This window comes from Lethenteron reissneri, chromosome 29 (genome assembly GCF_015708825.2).
Source record: "Lethenteron reissneri isolate LAM-NWPU_2019-01 chromosome 29, ASM1570882v1, whole genome shotgun sequence".
Lineage (NCBI taxonomy): Eukaryota > Metazoa > Chordata > Hyperoartia > Petromyzontiformes > Petromyzontidae > Lethenteron > Lethenteron reissneri.
Window position 1 is genome coordinate 4498110 of NC_083807.1, and position 20763 is coordinate 4518872.

Consider the following 20763-nt stretch of genomic DNA (forward strand, 5'->3'; position numbering starts at 1 on the left):
GTCCCTGTTGGCATGCATGTTCTGCTACTGCCGACAAACACAACTGTCGGCAGTAGCAGAACATGCATGCCATGATGAGTTAATGAGTTAATGATGACGTCACCCTGCTGCTGCTCTATATAAGAACGGGAGACACAGGAGAACCTCACCATTCTGGCGAATTGCCCGATGATGCTGGTTGCAATTACCAGCGAAACGTCGTACTCAAATTGTAAATGTTGTGGCTTCAACACACCGGTGGGCTAAAGCAGTGAACTATTTGTCTTTGTCAACGTGACACTTTTTTACTGATTGGCCGTGTCGGGTGGTGGAGGGTTACGACACATTTATAAATAAACGCGATCTAAACCCAAAAACGTTGATTATGAATGAATTATTCATTTCTGTTTTTCTTGAGTAAGAGTTTCATTTTTATCACATTGGTATTTAAAATTAATATGAAAAAAACAATTCCTAAAAAGTGGGAAATTTTGGAAAAAAAATTTCACGACAATAAATTGTCACGCACAACGAGTCTGTGTGCAAAATGTCAGCTCGATTGGATCACGGGAAGTGGGTTAAAAAACGACCGAAAGATTTGCACGGTCGTAAGCGCGCAAGCAAGCAAGCAAGTGAACTTAATATAAAGGATTTAAAAAAAACAGGTGACTGTGCTACAGCTTGCACATCACACGACACATTGCAGTGTCCAAAACGTGACCGCGTCGGAGGACTGTGCACATTTCGCGGAGATTTCAACGAGAGACATTTATTGCACAGGCAGAAAGAGCTTGAGGAATGGCCATGCAGCTTGTGCTGCACATGCCGCAGGAAAACTGAGAAATGTGGCCAAGATTCATCCGAGGCCGCTCTACATCTGACCATTTTCATGTCCCCGTGGACATGTGCTCCTACCGATGTACCGCGAGAAAAATAGGGCTGCTTTTGACTCGAGCGTCTGTCATAGACTAACAGTGTGACCTTGGCATTAACACCCGACTCTTTCCTGCCTGCAACTGTATTGTAATTGCAACGGCAATGTACACACTTGATTCGTAATGCACAAGAGGTATTTGGGTTAGATCATGTAAATGTAAACGTGTCCGTTTTGCAACATTTACAATTTGAGTAACTGTGGGTTTAGTCTCCAACACACCGGTGTGCTGTACTCGTAACGAATTTACGTGTTTTGTTTACATGACAAACCTTATTAATTGGCCGTGTCAGGTGGTGGTGGGTTTAACGACGCATTTATATTTAAGCCATCTCACCCCAAAACCTCTATTTTATGGATAATATTGGTCGTGAAACCCTACTTGTTTAGCACTTGATTCAGTTATTACGTTGTTTATGGCTTTATACTTAATTGACATCATATAAAGTTAGCATTGGTTGACGTTTTTAGGATGAATGTGATTTATAATTGTACGGAAATATTTGCAATCTGGCCAAGCAGTTAAGTTGCAACACACTCACGTGTTCCACGTGGGAAACGGGTGTTGGTGAATTGTACAATGCCACCGCATACCGAGTGACAATGTTTATGCTTAAGCGTTGGTTTATTATAATGCGACAGAAAAGTGTAGAAATAGGTGTGTCTGTGTGTGGAATTAGACTTGCAAAGAGAGATACAAAATATATATTCTTAGGTTTTTTCGGTAAAGTCACGTAGGTAAAAAATTAAATTAATAAAAGTAAAATAAAAAATTGTAATTAATGAAAGTAAAATTAATTATTTTACTTTTATTAATTTTAAATTTTTACCTACGTGACTTTACCGAAAAAACCTAAGAATATGAATCCTTGCAGTCACGAAAGCTTCAAATCTAGAATACAAAATATAGTTTTTTGTTTATGAAGACACCTCAGATTCACTATTATATCCAATGACTGTAGTAGTGTGCGATTCCTAAAATCTGTACATTAATATCATACCGCTATATTCTTGTGTTTATATCAGAGGTCACATTTCACCACAACACGATTACCGTATTTTATATACAAATGATTGCATGTACTGTTTTTATTCAACGATATGGCAATAACATTTGCCGTCATTACGACATCTTTCACATCCGCAATGCGAGTGCCAACTCCCACTCTTCCATACGTCACACATACCTCGATCACCCATATCGCCCCCTTTCCAACCTCCTAACGGACAAAGGCTTGTGCATCTGTGTAGTTGTTCGGGTCCGAGTCAAAGTAATCCAGCCTCCACTGCAAGGTCTCGAACGTTGGTCGCTCCTCTTCCTTCTTGTTCCAGCACTCCAACATGATGGAGTAAAAGAGCGGCGGGCAATTCTCTGGCTGCGGCATCCGGTAGCCCCGCTCCAGCTGTTTCATCACCTCCATGTTGTTCATTTCTAAATAAAATAAAAACATCACATGACGACAACATTAACACATTCCTGCGGAGGGAGCTGGTAAGAACGTTGGGTTGCTCGGTCAATGGCCAGGGTCAACGGCGGCGTGGTGTATTCCTCAAATATGGCCGACTGTGAGGGCGGGCACAAGCCGGCGTGAGTATGTTAAACGTTGAGTTTTATAAGCGCACCACGGGGTGACCGGCCCCTCCCCATCCTCCCCTCACCACCCAGCCCCTCCCACCCTCTCCTCACCACCCAGCCCCTCCCCACCCTCCCCACCCAGCCCCTACTCACCCCTCCCCCCATTTTTGGATGCACGATGGACGGACGGACACAAGAATCCCCTGTGGGCTGGTGGAACCAGGTGGTTCCTACCAGTATTATTATTATTACTACTGACTATGACAATTCCCTGGGGAGTCAGATGTGCAACGTGATATTAGTGGATGCCACGGTGGCGAGATGTTTACTACCTCGCCTGGTATACAGGAGGACGTGGGTTCGAACCCGACCCCGACACTTGCTGTATATTTCGAGTTTGCATCTCATCCCCGTGGTCGCGTGGATTTTTCTACGGGTCCTCCCGGTTTTTCCCTCTACATTTATAAACATGTCTTTAGAGTTCAGCTATCATTTTTTTAGCTATAATTTGTGGCCAGATCGCTGCGAAAGAACTCATGTAGCTCCGTAGGCCTTACCTGTGCAAATGAAAATAGTGTATAATGTTTTATTATCATCGTTATGCACACATTCTCCACTCTCTCTCGAGACTCACCAACGTGTGGAAAGTCAACAGAGGTAATCCCTATTGTGAGATGCACCTGACATGTAAATGTGGAATTTCCACCACTACCTCGCAGGGAGGCATTGCAATACCCTTAAGTAGAAGGGGGAGAGAACACAATTTTCCTTTTTAATAATAGATGATAAAAGTAATTGCGTTACAGACATTATCAGCGGATGAAGCCCTCTGCGAACCCATGTCAATCATGGGCAGGGGGGGGGGGGATACCATCCTTCACCATGCTAGTCAGTGCAGCCTGGTTAAGGACCATCTTCATCATGCTAGTCAGTGCAGCCTGGTTAAGGACCATCTTCACCATGCTAGTCAGTGCAGCCTGGTTAAGGACCATCCTTCACCATGCTAAGTCAGTGCAGCCTGGTTAAGGACCATCTTCACCATGCTAGTCAGTGCAGCCTGGTTAAGGACCATCTTCACCATGCTAGTCAGTGCAGCCTGGTTAAGGACCATCCTTCACCATGCTAAGTCAGTGCAGCCTGGTTAAGGACCATCTTCACCATGCTAGTCAGTGCAGCCTGGTTAAGGACCATCCTTCACCATACTAGTCAGTGCAGCCTGGTTAAGGACCATCCTTCACCATGCTAAGTCAGTGCAGCCTGGTTAAGGACCATCTTCACCATGCTAGTCAGTGCAGCCTGGTTAAGGACCATCCTTCACCATACTAGTCAGTGCAGCCTGGTTAAGGACCATCCTTCACCATGCTAAGTCAGTGCAGCCTGGTTAAGGACCATCTTCACCATGCTAGTCAGTGCAGCCTGGTTAAGGACCATCCTTCACCATGCTAGTCAGTGCAGCCTGGGTAAGGACCATCCTTCACCATGCTAGTCAGTGCAGCCTGGTTAAATACCATCCTTCACCATGCTAGTCAGTGCAGCTGGTTAAGGACCATCTTTCACCATGCTAGTCAGTGCAGCCTGGGTAAGGACCATCCTTCACCATGCTAGTCAGAGTAGCCTGGTTAAGGACCATCCTTCACCATGCTAGTCAGTGCAGCCTGGTTAAGGACCATCTTCACCATGCTAGTCAGTGCAGCCTGGTTAAGGTGGATGGGGGGGGGGGCATGGAGGGCATGACTGGTTGTGATACGACTTGCCACGTATAGCAGCCGTGGCGGGAAATCGAACTCCGATTGCCGTGTTCATAATGCGGCGGCAAACAAAACCAATTGCGACCCACGGAGGTGAATTTCTCGCTGTCTGTACCAATTCTCCAGGAAGTCAAATATACAATGTAATGCTACACTACGCAGTAAATATAAATATAATGCTCAAATCATTAATGAGGCCATAGAGGGTGAGTTCAAAGCCAAAATATAAATAAACAGCTGCATTCATCGTTGTGGCTATGATACAGCCCCGAGGATTTAAACATTCCAAGAAGAAGCCTCATGAAAGAGCTCAATGATCTGGACTGGATACATTAGAGTTGCCACATGTCTAGGTTTTAACCAGGCAGTCCACGGATTGACATCTGTGCTCCAATGGCAAGAATCGATTCATACCGAGACCTAGTACCGGTATTCTATCCGAATGTATTCCAGTCCACTGCCCGGTTTTGAGAGAGAAACGATTCAAAGTTTGTTTCTAGGAAACAGCGGCAACCCTCGGTTACAGAGAGAATGCACAACGTCGCAAACCAACTCAGGTATGTGCGAAAAGGTCGGATATGTGAACACCTTTTGGAAATGACAGCTAAACTGTGCACGCATACACCGCACTGAGAGTGGGTGGTTAATTGGTCATGGTGAATAAGCCAACGCTTTACAACGCGCTAGCATAACAACCATCGTCACGTGACATTTTACACCGAAAACAACAAGAAAAGGCATCGGCACATGTGAGCGATGTGATTGATACTAACGCTGGCAAGTGTGTGATGGACATATGGGTAAGCCTTGTGAGCGATGTGATTGATACTAACGCTGGCAAGTGTGTGATGGACATGTGGGCAAGCCTCGTGAGCGATGTGATTGATACTAACGCTGGCAAGTGTGTGATGGACATGTGGGCAAGCCTTGTGAGCGATGTGATTGATACTAACGCTGGCAAGTGTGTGATGAACCAAATGGGCAGCCTTTTCAAAACACCGAGGTTGCCTAGACAACTGGCAGGGTTAGACTTTAGCCCCAAAAGATCACGCATATAGGTTAGGGCTCTTGCAGGTCGTGGGAAAATGCCAAATGGAATCTAATCAGTACTAACCAAATAAAATAACTGTATCTTAATCACACACCCTAATGTGGTTTAACTGGTTAAAAAGCATGCTTTCGGACACTGATATAATCTCTAAATAAATGTACTGCACATATCCTGCACCTCATCTCCATGGATTATTAACTGGATCAAATAAAGGATTTTCATTTTAAAATACATAATTTTAATTATTAACCTGTAGTTTAAGAGACCACGCCAACATCACATACTAATGGTATGGGATCATGTTGGCCCAAGTACTGTATACATATTTATTTAGGCTGGAAATGTTTCCAAAACCATCAATAATTATACTGTTTCATTAATACTTTTTTTTATACAATGGTAAACTCTTTAAACAGTCATTTCCTCCCAATTTTTTTTTTCCCGCCCTGATTGTGCCACTAAGACGAATTATCCTGCATGATCAACCTTAATGGAAGCGGATCTCACAGAGCCACGTCTGAGATCCCTCCAAGCGACCTCTGTTACGACACGCAGTAGATAGAGGGGGCAGCACCTCGCACTCGCTCTTCATTTGAGATTTAAGATTTGTGGCATGACAATCAAACAATGTGTCTAAAAATGAAATTTTATTATATTCATTCTTAAACTTTGTGGACAAGCCAAAGTTAATGTTAAGGTGTTTTTGTGTGTGTGCATTCATTGGCGGCCAGGCTGAGGCCATAAAACTCACTACACTTGAGGACCCAGTTTAATCACAGGCCTGAAGTTGAACCTGGGGACCTCAGTGGTGCCAACTCAGTACTCTGAGTGACAATGGGAAACTCTGAGAAATATTTTCATATAAATTTTCCATGACATTGCATGCCATTTTCGTGCACACATGCCATGCATTTATTTCGTTACATGTTACAAATTTGATAATTTGAATTGAATTAAAATGGTATTATTATGCTCAGCGGATGAAAAGAAATGCAATCATTGCCAAATGTAAAACAAAAATCTGGGGCAACAGTAACTAACACTGCTAAATTAACTTGGCAGGTAAAATGTTTAAGTACTGAGAAAATTGAATGTGATTGAAACGTAAAAAATAAATGAATACCTCTTGTGATTGTGGTACATTTTCATTGGCGTGTGTCAGTAAACACGTGTTTGGGCACATTGAAACTAAACAAACTAAATTAAACTATAAACTATTTTTATTTTACAACGTAAGGCCCACCAAGCTATATGGCTCTTCTATGGGGACCTCATTTGCCAGTAAAAATATGATAATTGGTTCTTTACCCTTCTATCTGGCAACAAAACTGACACCTTTTTGCAAGGAGTCATGTTTGCATAGACCGCAATACCTGCAGTCATAATACAAACAAAATAACATAACTCTGATAATGTGCACTGTCCTTGAAGTTGATTGGTCCACACCCGAGACAGCTTTCCTTCGAGCCTAGTCTCATATGGGTTGGACCAGATGACGCCAAAAGGCGCACAACTCAAGGACAATGCACCATCAGAGTATGAGAGCTCGGGGCAAGCATCTACACTATGGGGACCTCATTTGCCAGTAAAAATATGATAATTGGTTCTTTACCCTTCTATCTGGCAACAAAACTGACACCTTTTTGCAAGGAGTCATGTTTGCATAGACCGCAATACCTGCAGTCATAATACAAACAAAAGAACATAACTCTGATAATGTGCACTGTCCTTGAAGTTGATTGGTCCACACCCGAGACAGCTTTCCTTCGAGCCTAGTCTCATATGGGTTGGACCAGATGACGCCAAAAGGCGCACAACTCAAGAACAATGCACCATCAGAGTATGAGAGCTCAGGGCAAGCATCTACACTATGGGGACCTCATTTGCCAGTAAAAATATGATAATTGGTTCTTTACCCTTCTATCTGGCAACATAACTGACACCTTTTTGCAAGGAGTCATGTTTGCATAGACCGCAATACCTGCAGTCATAATACAAACAAAAGAACAAAACTCTGATAATGTGCACTGTCCTTGAAGTTGATTGGTCCACACCCGAGACAGCTTTCCTTCGAGCCTAGTCTCATATGGGTTGGATCAGATGACGCCAAAAGGCGCACAACTCAAGGACAATGCACCATCAGAGTATGAGAGCTCGGGGCAAGCATCATACTCTGATGGTGCATTGTCCTTGAGTTGTGCGCCTTTTGGCGTCATCTGATCCAACCCATATGAGACTAGGCTCGAAGGAAAGCTGTCTCGGGTGTGGACCAATCAACTTCAAGGACAGTGCACATTATCAGAGTTATGTTCTTTTGTTTGTATTATGACTGCAGGTATTGCGGTCTATGCAAACATGACTCCTTGCAAAAAGGTGTCAGTTTTGTTGCCAGATAGAAGGGTAAAGAACCAATTATTATATGGCTCTTATTCATAAGTGAGCTGGCCACAAATGGGAGCTCAACGAAGTGGCTCATCACGTGGAAATTGATAGCAGCCAAATACGCCGATTCTAAGTGGAGACAAAAACCAGAGGACCCGGATAAAAATCCACACGACCATGGAGAGAACATGCAAAAAAACTACAAATATACAGCAGCAGGCGTCAAGGTCGGGATCGAACCCACGACCTGCTGCATACCAGGCGAGGTAGTTAACATCTCACCACCAGGATGTGAGCCATGTACTCCATTGTAAAATAATAATAAAAAAATACGCTCTGGTAGTGAATGCATATACATGCTGTTTTATACTACCAGAGAATGATTTCTCGTTTGCATATTGACCACAATTATATGTGGTAAATGCAGACATGATCCCTTGCAAAAGGTTTCTATTTGGTGTTTTAACACCTAAATTTTGATTTAAAACTTTCGTGACTGCAGGGATTCATATTCTTGGTTCTTTCGGTAAAGTCACATAGAAGGGAAATAATAAAATAAAATAAATATAAAACAATAAAAATTCTCACGACGTTTCGACTGCAACACAAGCAAATCATCATCAGGTGTGAAATCCACAGCAAGAAAATTTGCCGTGGATTTTGCATTATTTTATTATTTCCCGTCTACGTGACTTTACCGAAAGAACCAAGAATATCTTAACACCTGTTTTATTGCTAGAAAGGGTAAAACCTATTCTTTTATTTTGCTACTGGCAAGGGAGGTCCCAGAATGCACTCCATTGTAGCAAACGAAGTGAGCAGCTACTAACCAGGGTAAGGCATCCTGCCGTACGTGATGAGCTCATACAGGAGGATGCCGAAGGACCAGACGTCGGATTTGACGGAGAAACGGTGATAATTCACAGCTTCTGGGGCAGTCCACTTGATTGGCACCTTGGCCCCGGCCTTCCCCTCGTATTCGTCTTCCTGGAAAACAAAAGTTGCATTCCGAGGAACGCGCCATGTGTTTCAGGCGTACACAACCTGCAGCGACTCGCATCGTCACACAGAACACGCTGCCAATCAAATCCGCGAATGTTCATTTATACGGCATGGATTTTTTTGGGCGGACTTTGCAGAGTGCTTTTATGACTACGAGTTTTAAAAAATTAACCCGTAAAAACAAAGTTTTCCACTATAAATCCTTTATATGCGTGGCGGCTAGAGTCCTCTCGTCCTCTGGCTTGAGATGGCTGCCACCTACGGGTCAGATGATTGCCTGCCACCATTAAGCAATTGGTAATTAAATATAATTTATTTTTTCCTAAAAAGTGTAAAATTTTGGAATTTTTTTTCACGAAAATAAATTGTCACGCACAACGAGTCTGTGTGCAAAATGTCAGCTTGATTTGATCACGGGAAGTGGGTTAAAAAACGACCGAAAGATTTGCACGGTCGTAAGCGTGCAAGCAAGCAAGTGAACTTAATATAAAGGATTTAAAAAGAAAAAAGCCCCACTAAATATTATATAAAAAAAAATGTTATTGTAATTGCATCGGTCCAAGTTATATATGACGGTAATCGTATAAAAAGCATATCTTTTTTTTCCAACAAGCTTATGCTATATGAATATATTTCATAGACTACTGTACATTACTAAACAACGTTTGAAATTAGGTTTACAATGATGACACCTCTTGAACATTGACAATGACGACTTTCATTTAGAGGATGCTTGAATGGCTCAGAAAATCAAAGCTCCTTACATCACGCCTTATATCAACTATTTCAATGCCCCGCTGCCATCTAGCCAAGGGGACCCCAATGGCAGCTGTCCATACGTGGGGCACGAAGTGTAAGCAGCACGGCCTGCCAATTAGTCTGCCAGTAGGGGGCAACGTTGCTATGTGGGGGCTTTCCCCCCCAATTAAGTTGCAGTGTACATTTTCCAGCTTAAATAGTCGCTCCAAGCCTGGAGTGTGTCATTCAGACTCTATCTTATCGACAGACCTGCTCTCCACCTGAGGACGGCTGCTTGCGTTGTGGCCGAAACGTCGTGAGAATTATTTTATTATGTTTTATTTTTATTATTTTATTATTTCCATTCTTCGTGACTTTACCGAAAGAACCAAGAAGATGAATCCCTGCAGTCACGGAGTAATAGTAATAATAACCAGGCGTATTGATATGCACCACGAGAATAGAAATATAGGGATTGGTTGGATGTCAGAAGACCATTGACAATGATCGACGACAAAATACCAAGGGGGCTCTTGCAGTGTAAACAGGAAGACACGAAGCTGAAGGGTAGACCCCTCCAAAATTAAGGAGACATAGGACCAATGTGAGAAGAGGAATCATTGTTAATGGCATGAACAAGTGGCAGTGTTGGAGCGTTTGCATCAAAATTAATGCTTCAGGATACGGGAGAGAGAGAAAGTCTACTGCGTAGGCTTTTCACGGTTGTGTTGTACAGCCATCTAATGTGCTTTCGGGTTCCGCATGCCGAGAGATTCTTCAGTAACTATTAAACCAAGCTATTTTTTATTTTACCAGGTAAGGCCCACTGAGATACGTAGCGACCTGGCCACAAATGATAGCTCAACGAAGTGGCTTGTCACGTGGAAATGTATCGCAGTCAAATACTCGAAACGCACGTTTCTAAGTGTGGAGGGGAAAAAAACGGAGGACCCGGAGAAAAATCAACACGACCACGGGGAGAACATGCAAACTTAAAATATACTGCAGGTGTCAGGGTCGGGATCGAACCCATGACATCCTGTATACCAGCTGAGGTAGTTAACATCTCGCCAATGATGACGACCCTCCAGGCACACGGAGCAAAATGTCCGATATCATTCTGAACAACACCCAGTAACGACCCAAAGCACATCCATACTGGCGAGCTGGAAAGAGAGAGAGAGATTGCTCGCTTGCAACGCATACCTTGATAATCCGGGCGAGCCCAAAATCGGCCACCTTGCACACTTTGCCTTCCCCAACAAGGATGTTTCGCGCAGCCAGGTCTCTGTGGATGTAGTTCTGGCTCTCGAGGTAGGCCATTCCAGCGGCAACCTGGCGAGCCATGTCCACCAGTTCCGGTGCCTTGAGTTGACTCCCCAGGGGTCCTGGACACAGGAGTAGGAGCAGCATTCACACGGTTAACCGTCGCGGGGAAGAAGAGCTCCCTTGCTTTGAGTGTTAAAATTGAGAGGCAAGAGAATCATTGCATTCGTTGAATGCTTGAGAGGACTTCACACAACTTGATGGGACCGATAACACTGGTCAACAAAAAAACATTTTTTTCTGGCCTGGACTTTTGCAGCTGTTTTAGACTAATTTCAGGGTGCTGATTCCAAATCTTATCTCAGATTTGCTCTATCACATCTCATTTTTATGCTATCGGCATACCACGTTTTCATTGATTTTACCCAAAATTAACTCTGTCACTTATGATTGCAAGTTGTTGCGAGTCAGTGACTGCTTTAGTGTTAAAATATTGTGCTGCATTTTTAGGATAGTGTGTTTATAACATAATTTTATGTAGATATCCACATTTATTTAATATTTTTCTTCTGCAGTTTTTATTGAAAATGCAATATTTGATATTTCAAAAACCTGATCAGCACCCCAAAATTACATTAAACCATTGGAATACCTTATGCCAGAAAAAGTGTGTTGACCAGTGTAATGAATGACACAGTCAAGACGTTCCTAAAATAGGGTTTAACGTGCGGCCCTGCAATTATTTGCTCACACAAATGCTTTCAGAAGGACCACCACTAGACGGAGCCCTAGGAGAGGGCATCTAGAGGTAATTTGGCCTACTCTTCCACGCTAGTCAAATGACTTGGGAAAAGTTGGGCAGTAACCCATAATTGATCATATCCCACGTGACCTGCTAATTGACTATTATCTACCAAGTTATAGGTAGTGTGTGGTCAGAGGACAATAGCCTTTAAGATGGTTTAGAAACGACATTGGTACTGTAAAAAATATATGAATGCAATTGTTCTTTTTTTTTACAGAATCGGAACCTTTATTTATCCTGGAGAAGCTTTTTCTTCATGAAAACTACATGCAACACATGCAATTGTTTAGTTTGTAAATAGACGATAAATCATCATAATCATCAGCAGCTATGATCTATCCACTGCTGAATGAATGTCAATATGATACATCTGGCTCTTATACGTGTTCTGCTTTCTGTATTACATAATTTCACGCATGTATCTCTCCATGCTTCTTCATACACTTTTAAACGTTTGTTCCATTTCCTTTGTCAGTTTCCATGTTGCTGATGCATGTCATAGCAGGCGATATACAAGGATTTAAATCTCTCTCCTTTAGGCACATTTCTACGTGACTTTTCATTATCCAAAAGTACTTAAACCCCTAAATCACTCGTGTCTTCATCGCACTTTCATAATTCGACTTGGGTAAATACTCCGATGTGTTTTCCAGTTCTGTCCGTCCAACAAAGATCTTCATTTGTGAAGTGAACTTGTTGTGAATGCCTTTTTTGGTTTTGCTTACATATATATTTATCTTGAGCCCAACTTTGCAGCTTTCTTTATTATGTTCTTACATTTCCGTGTATTTCATTCCCATTGTTCTCTGCTAATCAAAGAGGGTGACAATACTAACTTGAAGAATAACAGACCCATGTATATCTTACTGCACGTATACCGACCAAAAACATTAACAGGCCAGACTTGAGGAATCTTCTTCTTGGTTCTTTCGGTAAAGTCACGTAGAAGGGAAGTAATAAAATAATAAAAATAAAACACAATAAAATAATTCTCACGACGTTTCGGCCACAACGCAAGCAGCCGTCCTCAGGTGAAAACCAGGTCCGTCGAGGCGACAGCGTCTGAATGAAACAGCACACGAGCTTGGAGCATATATATAAGCTACTCCAAGCTCGTGTGCTGTTTCATTCAGACTCTGTCGCCTCGACGGACCTGGTTTTCACCTGAGAACGGCTGCTTGCGTTGTGGCCGAAACGTCGTGAGAATTATTTTATTGTGTTTTATTTTTATTATTTTATTACTTCCCTTCTACATGACTTTACCGAAAGAACCAAGAAGATGAATCCCTGCAGTCACGAAAGCTTTACATCGAAATTGAGGAATCATCTCTTGTTCCACTACGAACAACATCCAATCAGTCACATTCAGGGGACACACTGACGAACATCAAATTCCACTGTGCTTGGCCATTATAGGCTACGAGAAGCAACGTGACTCAGTGGAAATTGATGCGGTCATCCACGATTCCACAAACAACAGCCCACAAAAATAGAGACAATTTAAACTATTTACAAGAATGGGACAGTTAAACTAATATTGCATGAAGGTAACTGTGATGAGGATCCAAGCCATGGAGGTTTATTTTCGCGATGTTATGAGGTTCTCCAAAATCTGGTTTGGAAAAAAAATGGCTATAAACATCAAATGCAGGAATATCAACCATCTCGGGTTTACAATGGTAGAGCTATGATAACAACCATATGACAGTTGTCATTTTTGTTTTCTATAAAAGCCAGCTTCACAAGAACTGTAAATATAAATATTTGTTTTGAGATTCAAGAAAGGCATAATACAGTATGCCAAACTTGTAAATCTTGTTAAACATGATATACTGAAGCCCAATTTAGTAAACGCTAAACGTGCCTTGTCTTGGGAGTTGTTTGTAATGACGAAAATCAATTAACTTTTGCAATTTCTTTGTTAAATCTATAATTTCCTGTGGCTTTGTAACTAGTGTATTTTATCTATGATTCAGTGTTTTATCCAAGGTAAGCTGTAGCCTAGGTGTAATTAATGACATTCCGGGGCGAAACTTGAAACGGTGACACACTCGTTCCATTTCATATCTTGCGTATCGCAAGATGCCCAGGAGCTAAATGCCAATGCCGAGGCCTGCCAACGACGAGAGGCCTGCAGGAGAGAGTTGGTGGAGTGTTGCTACTCCTCCAGTGAAGGCACGCAGACTACAGCCACTTTATATACGGTCCTTTAAAAGTAAAATTGACTTGCAGGGAACTTTTACAGTAACCCCCCCCCCCCCTACTAATATTTACAATTACAACTAATCACAAACTAAACATCTTTATTTATTTCTCTTTTTACAATCTACAGATATCTCGATCTCCTTCACCCAAGCATTGTCAACAAATATGAGGTTTAGATCAAGATCAAGACAAAGACCTTCACCCCCTTTTGTGACATATGGAAATTCGAATCACTAGCACGTATAATTTAACGATGTAAAACATTTACATTTTTACACAAATTTGTACGAGGGTAAAGTGACGCATGACCAGTGCCACATACTCTCGCCAAGGAGCATAAACCATCATCACGCAAACAACTCCGGTCATCCTCACAGCGGCTTTCGGCTGGCTATCGAACAAAGATGGTCACCACATCAGCGTGCTTTCAGAAGCGCTTCTGCAGCCGTCTGGAAAGCTCTTCCTTCCGATATTACGAAGCCACTGGAGTTGTGCTCTTTTAAATCTAGATTGAAAAAACTAATTTATTTAGAACTGCTTTTAGCATTTAGTTTGTAGTCCATCCCCTGTACCTTCAATTAGCATGGTAGGCTACATACTCGTGGAGTGCAGGAACCAATCAGCGTGAGTCGCATCATGCAGGAAACCAGGGCATGTATGGCATTGAGACACGGACACATTATTCATATTCATAACAAGAATAAGGTCAACAAAAAGCGCAAGCAGGGTCGTCGCTAGTTACCCAAGTCACACCGGACCATGTTTAGGATTATTAAGAGTCGGTGTGTAACAGCCAAACAAAGGCAGCTCCTAACAGCAGGGAGAGATAGGTCCCATGCATTACAGAACAACTGCCTTGTGTCTTACCGAGAAATGTGACATTGCATCAGCCCAGTACCTCACTCCCCACTCGTCCCCTCATACATCCTCCTATGCTATCTCCCCAACAACACATTCCTGCGGAGGGAGCTGGTAGGAGCGTTGGGTTGCTCGGTCAATGGCCAGGGTCAACGGCGGCGTGGTGTATTCCGCAAATATGGCCGACTGTGAAGGCGGGCACAAGCCGGCGTGAGTAGGTTAAACGTTGAGTTTTATAAGGGCACCACGGGGTGACCAGCCCCTCCCCACCCAGCCCCACCTCACCCAGCCCCACCCTCCCCACCCAGCCCCCCCCACCCTCCCCACCCAGCCCACCCTCCCCAACCTCCCCTCCCCACCCTCCTCTCTCCACCCAGCCCCACCCAGTCCCTCCCCACCCTCCCCACCCAGCCCCTCCCCACCCTCCCCTCCCCACCCAGCCCCACCCTCCCCTATCCTCCCCTCCCTCCCCACCCAGCCCCCCCCCACCCTCCCCACCCTCCCCACCCAGCCCCTCCCCACCCTCCCCTCTCCACCCAGCCCCACCCAGCCCCTCCCCACCCTCCCCACCCAGCCCCTCCCCACCCAGCCCCTCCCTGGACGACGGACACAATAATCCCCTGTGGGCTGGTGTAACCAGGAGGTTCCTACCAGTATAAAGTTAGCGCTTAACTTACAGAAGAAAAAAGATGCCACTCATATGTCAATCCATTCAGTTCTAATTATGAAACGGATGTAAAATAGCAAATAAATTGGTGACCTTGAATATAAATGAAGAATGCAGCATTTCAAATGTCTGCAGCCTACCCTTGAAACGTACAAATAGGTAATGTATTGACAAATAACTTCACAAATGAGTGTGTGCAGGCATACAGATGCATGGATTTACACGAGATTGAGGAAGTGGCTGTGTGGGTAAGAGGCCAGAGCACTGAGCTGTCACTGCAAAAATTCCTGGGTTCGAATCTCTGGGCAGCTGTCTACGGCCGATGCGGATTCACGAGCGCAGCGAATCTATGGTCTCTGTTTTGTTTGGTCGCCAACGATTGCGTATCACAAATAAATCGCATTCAATTGTGATGAACATTACTCCTGGTGGTTGGGCGGATGGGAAAGCGCTGCCCCCCCTCCTATTGTGTGAACCAAAGGTCACTAGAAGGGGTCACAGAAGTAATTTTTGGTGAAATCCAATTCCGTGGGGGCCGTTCTCTAACGGGGAGAGATGCACCGCTTTTTCCAGAGTTCCGGACGTCTCTTTTGATCTCATGACACGATGGAATAAAATTGGTAAAACAAGACGGAGTCATCAAAAAAAAAATCTGCAAAAATCGATTAGTACAAGTTGAACATTGTACGTGTGAATCGCCGAAACCAAACCAGATCAGCAGTGTCGATGTCTATACCTCTCAGGTAGTCCAGCAAGCTGCCGTGCTTCATGAGCTCGGTGATGATGTAGACGGGCTCCTCTTGACTGCACACGGCGTACAGTTGGATGAGGTTCGCATGGCGGAGCTGCTTCATGATCTGCGCCTCCCCGATGAACTCCTCCTTTTTCATAGCTCCTGAGCAGCGTGGCGGGTGCAAGAAGAAGAAGAAGCATAGCCAAAGTCAACATCGCAGAATTGGATACACGCTATTGCAACAAGTGTGCATCTTCTTCTTGGTTCTTTCGGTAAAGTCACGTAGAATGGAAATAATAAAATAATAAAATTAAAACATAATTCTCACGACGTTTCGGCCACAACGAAAGCAGCCGTCCTCAGGTGAAGAACATGTCTGTCGGAAAGACAGTGTCTGAAGAACAGGTCTGTCGGAAAGACAGTGTCTGAAATTAAAAATAAACATGATAAAATAATTCTCACGACGTTTCGGCCACAACGCAAGCAGCCATCAGGTGAAAAACAGGTCTGTCGGAAAGACAGTGTCTGAAGAACAGGTCTGTCGGAAAGACAGTGTCTGAAGAACAGGTCTGTCGGAAAGACAGTGTCTGAAGAACAGGTCTGTCGGAAAGACAGTGTCTGAAGAACAGGTCTGTTGAGAAGACAGTGTCTGAAGAACAGGTCTGTCGAGAAGACAGAGTCTGTCGTTGTGGCCGAAACGTCGTGAGAATTATTTTATTATGTTTTATTTTTATTATTGTATTATTTCCATTCTACGTGACTTTACCAAAAGAACCAAGAAGATGAATCCCTGCAGTCACGAAAGCTTTAAATCGAAAAAGTGTGCATCTCTTCAGTTACGTTCCACCTGCCTTCAACAAAACCTCCAGTGTTCGAAGCCAGTTCATTGATATTCGAGCCCTGAGCCGCACAATGAACGTCACTCAATTTTGTTGCGAAATCACTGGAAATCCTCTAACGGCGTCATCGCCATGAAAATGTTATTCATTTAAAGCGTACCAAGTTGGTGGCATTGTCGATGTTACGAAATAAAAACGAGAGAAAGGATGCGTGGTGTATGGTAATCACAGTGAAGGTGCCATTGTTATAAAATCGTTAATTTATATTCGCGAAGGTAGAAGGACATTATATTCATGTACAGCATACAAGTCAACACCGTTCAACATATTTCGCTACCTTTAAAAAAAAAATTATGTGAAGAGAGAGTGCACTTTAAAGTGAAATGTGCGACCCTCCCATGCCCACAGATTATTCTTGCTTGCGCGATCTGGTAGCGCCATTTCATTCTACACGGTACATTAGCGTATCCCGAACCTCCAATTTGCATGTTTGGCTACGTGCGGTGTGAAACAAGTTCAACACGCACACATGCACGAGCATCGGTTGCACATCATTTGCAGACGCACGCAATTCGACACAAGTACCACGAGCCAATGAATGAATAACACTGGTCAACAAAAAAACTTTTTTTCTGGCCTGGACTTTTGCAGCTGTTTTAGACTAATTTCAGGGTGCTGATTCCAAATCTGATCTCAGATTTGCTCTATCACATCTCATTTTTATGCTATCGGCATACCCCATTTTCATTGATTTTACCCGAAATTAACTCTGTCACTTATGATTGCAAGTTGTTGCGAGTCAGTGACTGCTTTAATGTTAAAATATAGTGCTGTATTTTTAGGATAGTGTGTTTATAATAATTTTATGTAGATATCCACATTTATTTAATATTTTTCTTCTGCAGTTTTTATTGAAAATGCAATATTTGATATCTCAAAAACCTGATCAGCACCCCAAAATTACCTTAAACCCATTGGAATACCTTATGCCAGAAAACGTGTGTTGACCAGTGTTATCGATCGATCGACAAATTGTTTTGCCCCCTTCCGTGGCGCAGTGGTTGCTGCGTGCTGGTGATTTGGTGCACAAATGACGACCGTCAGACCTTGCTTGAGGGTTTTCACCGCCACCAAAGTGCTGTTGTTCCAGAGGCCTTGCCAAACCTCGCCGAACATGCCAGCCCCCAGCCGTTTCTGCAGCTGGATCGAGGCCCGCGGGATCTCCCACTTATCCACCGTATTGTAGGACAGTCCCATCGTGTTGGGAACTTCTATCTGACATCACAAAAGGGCGCAAGAATGCGTGCTGTTACGTGACTAATTGGTCGTGCAACGTTTAACGCAACTCGACGATGCACTTTGTAAATACTGCAAAAAAAATATTCCTGAATAATTTTCCTGAAGTTAAAGGTAATTTCAACATGTTTTATTTTGTCCAGGTCATTGGCACACATTGGTTTCATCACCATTCGCCATGAAGAACTCACTGCTGGATGAAGACCTCCCACAAAACCCCCACCAGATCTCACAATCCTGCTATGCACCAAATCCATCCAAAACCTTTGCATGAACCCATTTCATCATTGTTTCCTCTACGAAGTGTTCCATATTCCTTGGCCTTATCCGTCACCCATTCTCGCCAAGTGTCCTACCCACTTTGTCTTCATAGCTTTGAAGATCTTATTAACTTATGTACGTTCTCACACACACAAATGAGATGTTAACTGCCTCGCCTGGTATACAGGAGGTTGTGAGTCCGACTCCAACCCTGGTGACCGTATATTTGGAGTTTGCATGTTTGCCGCGTGCTCGCGTACATTTTTCTCCAAATTCCTTCGGTTTATCCCTCCACATTTAGAAACATGCGTTTAGAGGATTTGGCTGCTACTATAAATTTGCAGGTGATAAGCTACCTCGTTTGGCTATAACTTGTGACTAGTTCGCTTCTGAAAAAGAGCTATAGAGCTCAGTGGGCCTTACGTAATAAAAATAAAAAGTTTAGTCAAGTTTAGTAGTTTAAATCCATGCGTTCATCAGTCCGTCTCTCAGTGTAATTCCAAGCATGTATCTCTCCATGCTTATCGTACACTTTCCAGTTGTTCTATATTTTTGGGTAATTTTTATTCATAACCATCTTTCTGAAACACGTCATAGCAGACTGTAGCACATGAGTACTGTACATTACTTTTCATTACAAGTTCAGCTTTCCAAAAGAAACACGGATCTGCTCATGTGAATGTCACTTCCGTCTTATTAATTGCAGGCAGCAAATGTCCACAATGCCTCACAAAAACAGTCAAATTCATCAATAATACTGCTAAAAGGAAAAAAAAAACTAAAAATATGTGCAAAATAAGCGAGCTTTCAGGCAGAAAAGCTGAATGGATAACATTTGGAGGCTGCATTTCAAACCATGGGGCTTGAGAAGAATTTAATTAAAAAAATGTTTCCAAATGAACACTTTCACCAAATTGTTTGTTTAATGATGCCTCACAGAATCACATGGTGTTCTGTAGGGAATCGGAGCTCCGTGCAACACCTGTCTCGTGGCCAAGTTTTTTCTTTGTTTGTCACGACGCGTTAATCCCTTGTCGGGGAACCTGAGAACGGAGCACAGAAAAGGAAGGAACCCCCCAAAAAAAACTCACCACCACGCAAGCTTTTTGTAAGGCCATGCAGAGCCCATCAGAGTTCGATTTGTAGTACTGCACCAGTTCAATCAGATTTTGAAACGTGACCCGTCTCGATATGAAGAAACCACCCTCTCCATCCAGTTGCCGGATCCGGTAATGCTTCACGGTACTGCCGTCGCGCACTGAAAATAGACACAATCACAGAACAGGCCGGATTAAAAATGATACCGAGGTGGTATGGTGAGAGACTGGCCATCTAGCTCGGCTGTGGTGTGTCTGTGTGTTCATACCCTTGTCTCAGCAAGTGGGCAGTGCAACACGCTCACGGCCAACACCAGTGACAATTTTCTGAATTGGTCCGAGGCCTCCCCTAGGTCGACTCAACCTCAAATTAGTTCCTGGTGTGGTGTGTAAACATCAACACTGGAGAGACAAAGGCGGCCGGGCCTTGTATTGGCCACCCACCCCCTTGTGTGCCGTGCCGGCCTTCATAGGTGTTCGCTAACAGCACTTGCCCCTACAGTCTTTTGGGGCCAGAGGTAGGACCTTCATCTTTGTCTTTTTTTGCGTCGGCAAGTGATTAGTTTCACAAGGATATTGTGAACTATACCTTGGCCCACTCCTAGAGGTCTTTATTTCCATTGTATAATAGCCATTATGAGAAACAAAAATTAAAGGACGTCTTTCTTTCACGAGTGTAACATTTGGCATTAAACTGCGCGCACGTTTGGTTTGTGGCCATGATATTGTGCGGTACGCACATCACCGTATTTCCCGCTGGTGGAGCGATGGGCATCACGGTTAGCGCATGTGCCGTGAACCCAATCACGCGAGTTCGATACCTGGCCACGCTTAACATTGGTGGCCAAGTGATGCACGAGTTGGTACTGGCCTGTCTCAACCCCCTCGCCAATCCGCACCGACTGACCTGCTGAAGCATGTTCTCACAACTCCCACGACTGACACAGAGCAAGGAGGCCATGCAACAGTAAATAAAGGCTGTGCATTGTTCCTACGTTATTTTATTCAAAGACACGCAGGATATGCTGTGCTTTCATATATGTGTATACTCACAACTTTTTTGGAATGCGGCCAGAAAAGCACAATTCACAATCAAAAGGTTTGCATATATTTGGCATACTTAAATGCCCGAGCAGCATCTCAAAGAGCCTTGTGGAATCACAAGTGTATTAAAAGCAAAAGCCCATAGAGCTAAGACACTCTTTCTGGGGGGGGGGGGAGCGGGGAGATTCAGCCAGAAGAATAAATCAAAGTCCACGTCCACGTGGCACCAAGTCGCACGACTGCAGCTTTATTTATGCACTTATTACTACTATAATGAGATAA

General features: G+C 43.5%; 1 protein-coding gene across 1 annotated transcript in view; it reads right to left on the reverse strand.

The window, feature by feature from the left end:
- Positions 1-448: 448 nt before the first annotated feature.
- Positions 449-20763, reverse strand: part of LOC133349172 (tyrosine-protein kinase SRK2-like) — a 35822-nt gene continuing 15507 nt past the window's right edge. Inside the window, exons 3-8 of the mRNA XM_061562440.1 lie at positions 19432-19598; positions 17890-18058; positions 15948-16106; positions 10617-10798; positions 8501-8657; positions 449-2345 (exon numbers count right to left, since the gene is read on the reverse strand). Of these exons, the coding sequence (XP_061418424.1) occupies positions 2134-2345; positions 8501-8657; positions 10617-10798; positions 15948-16106; positions 17890-18058; positions 19432-19598 (1046 nt within the window). The 3' untranslated portion in view covers positions 449-2133. The remainder of the gene's footprint in view (positions 2346-8500; positions 8658-10616; positions 10799-15947; positions 16107-17889; positions 18059-19431; positions 19599-20763) is intronic.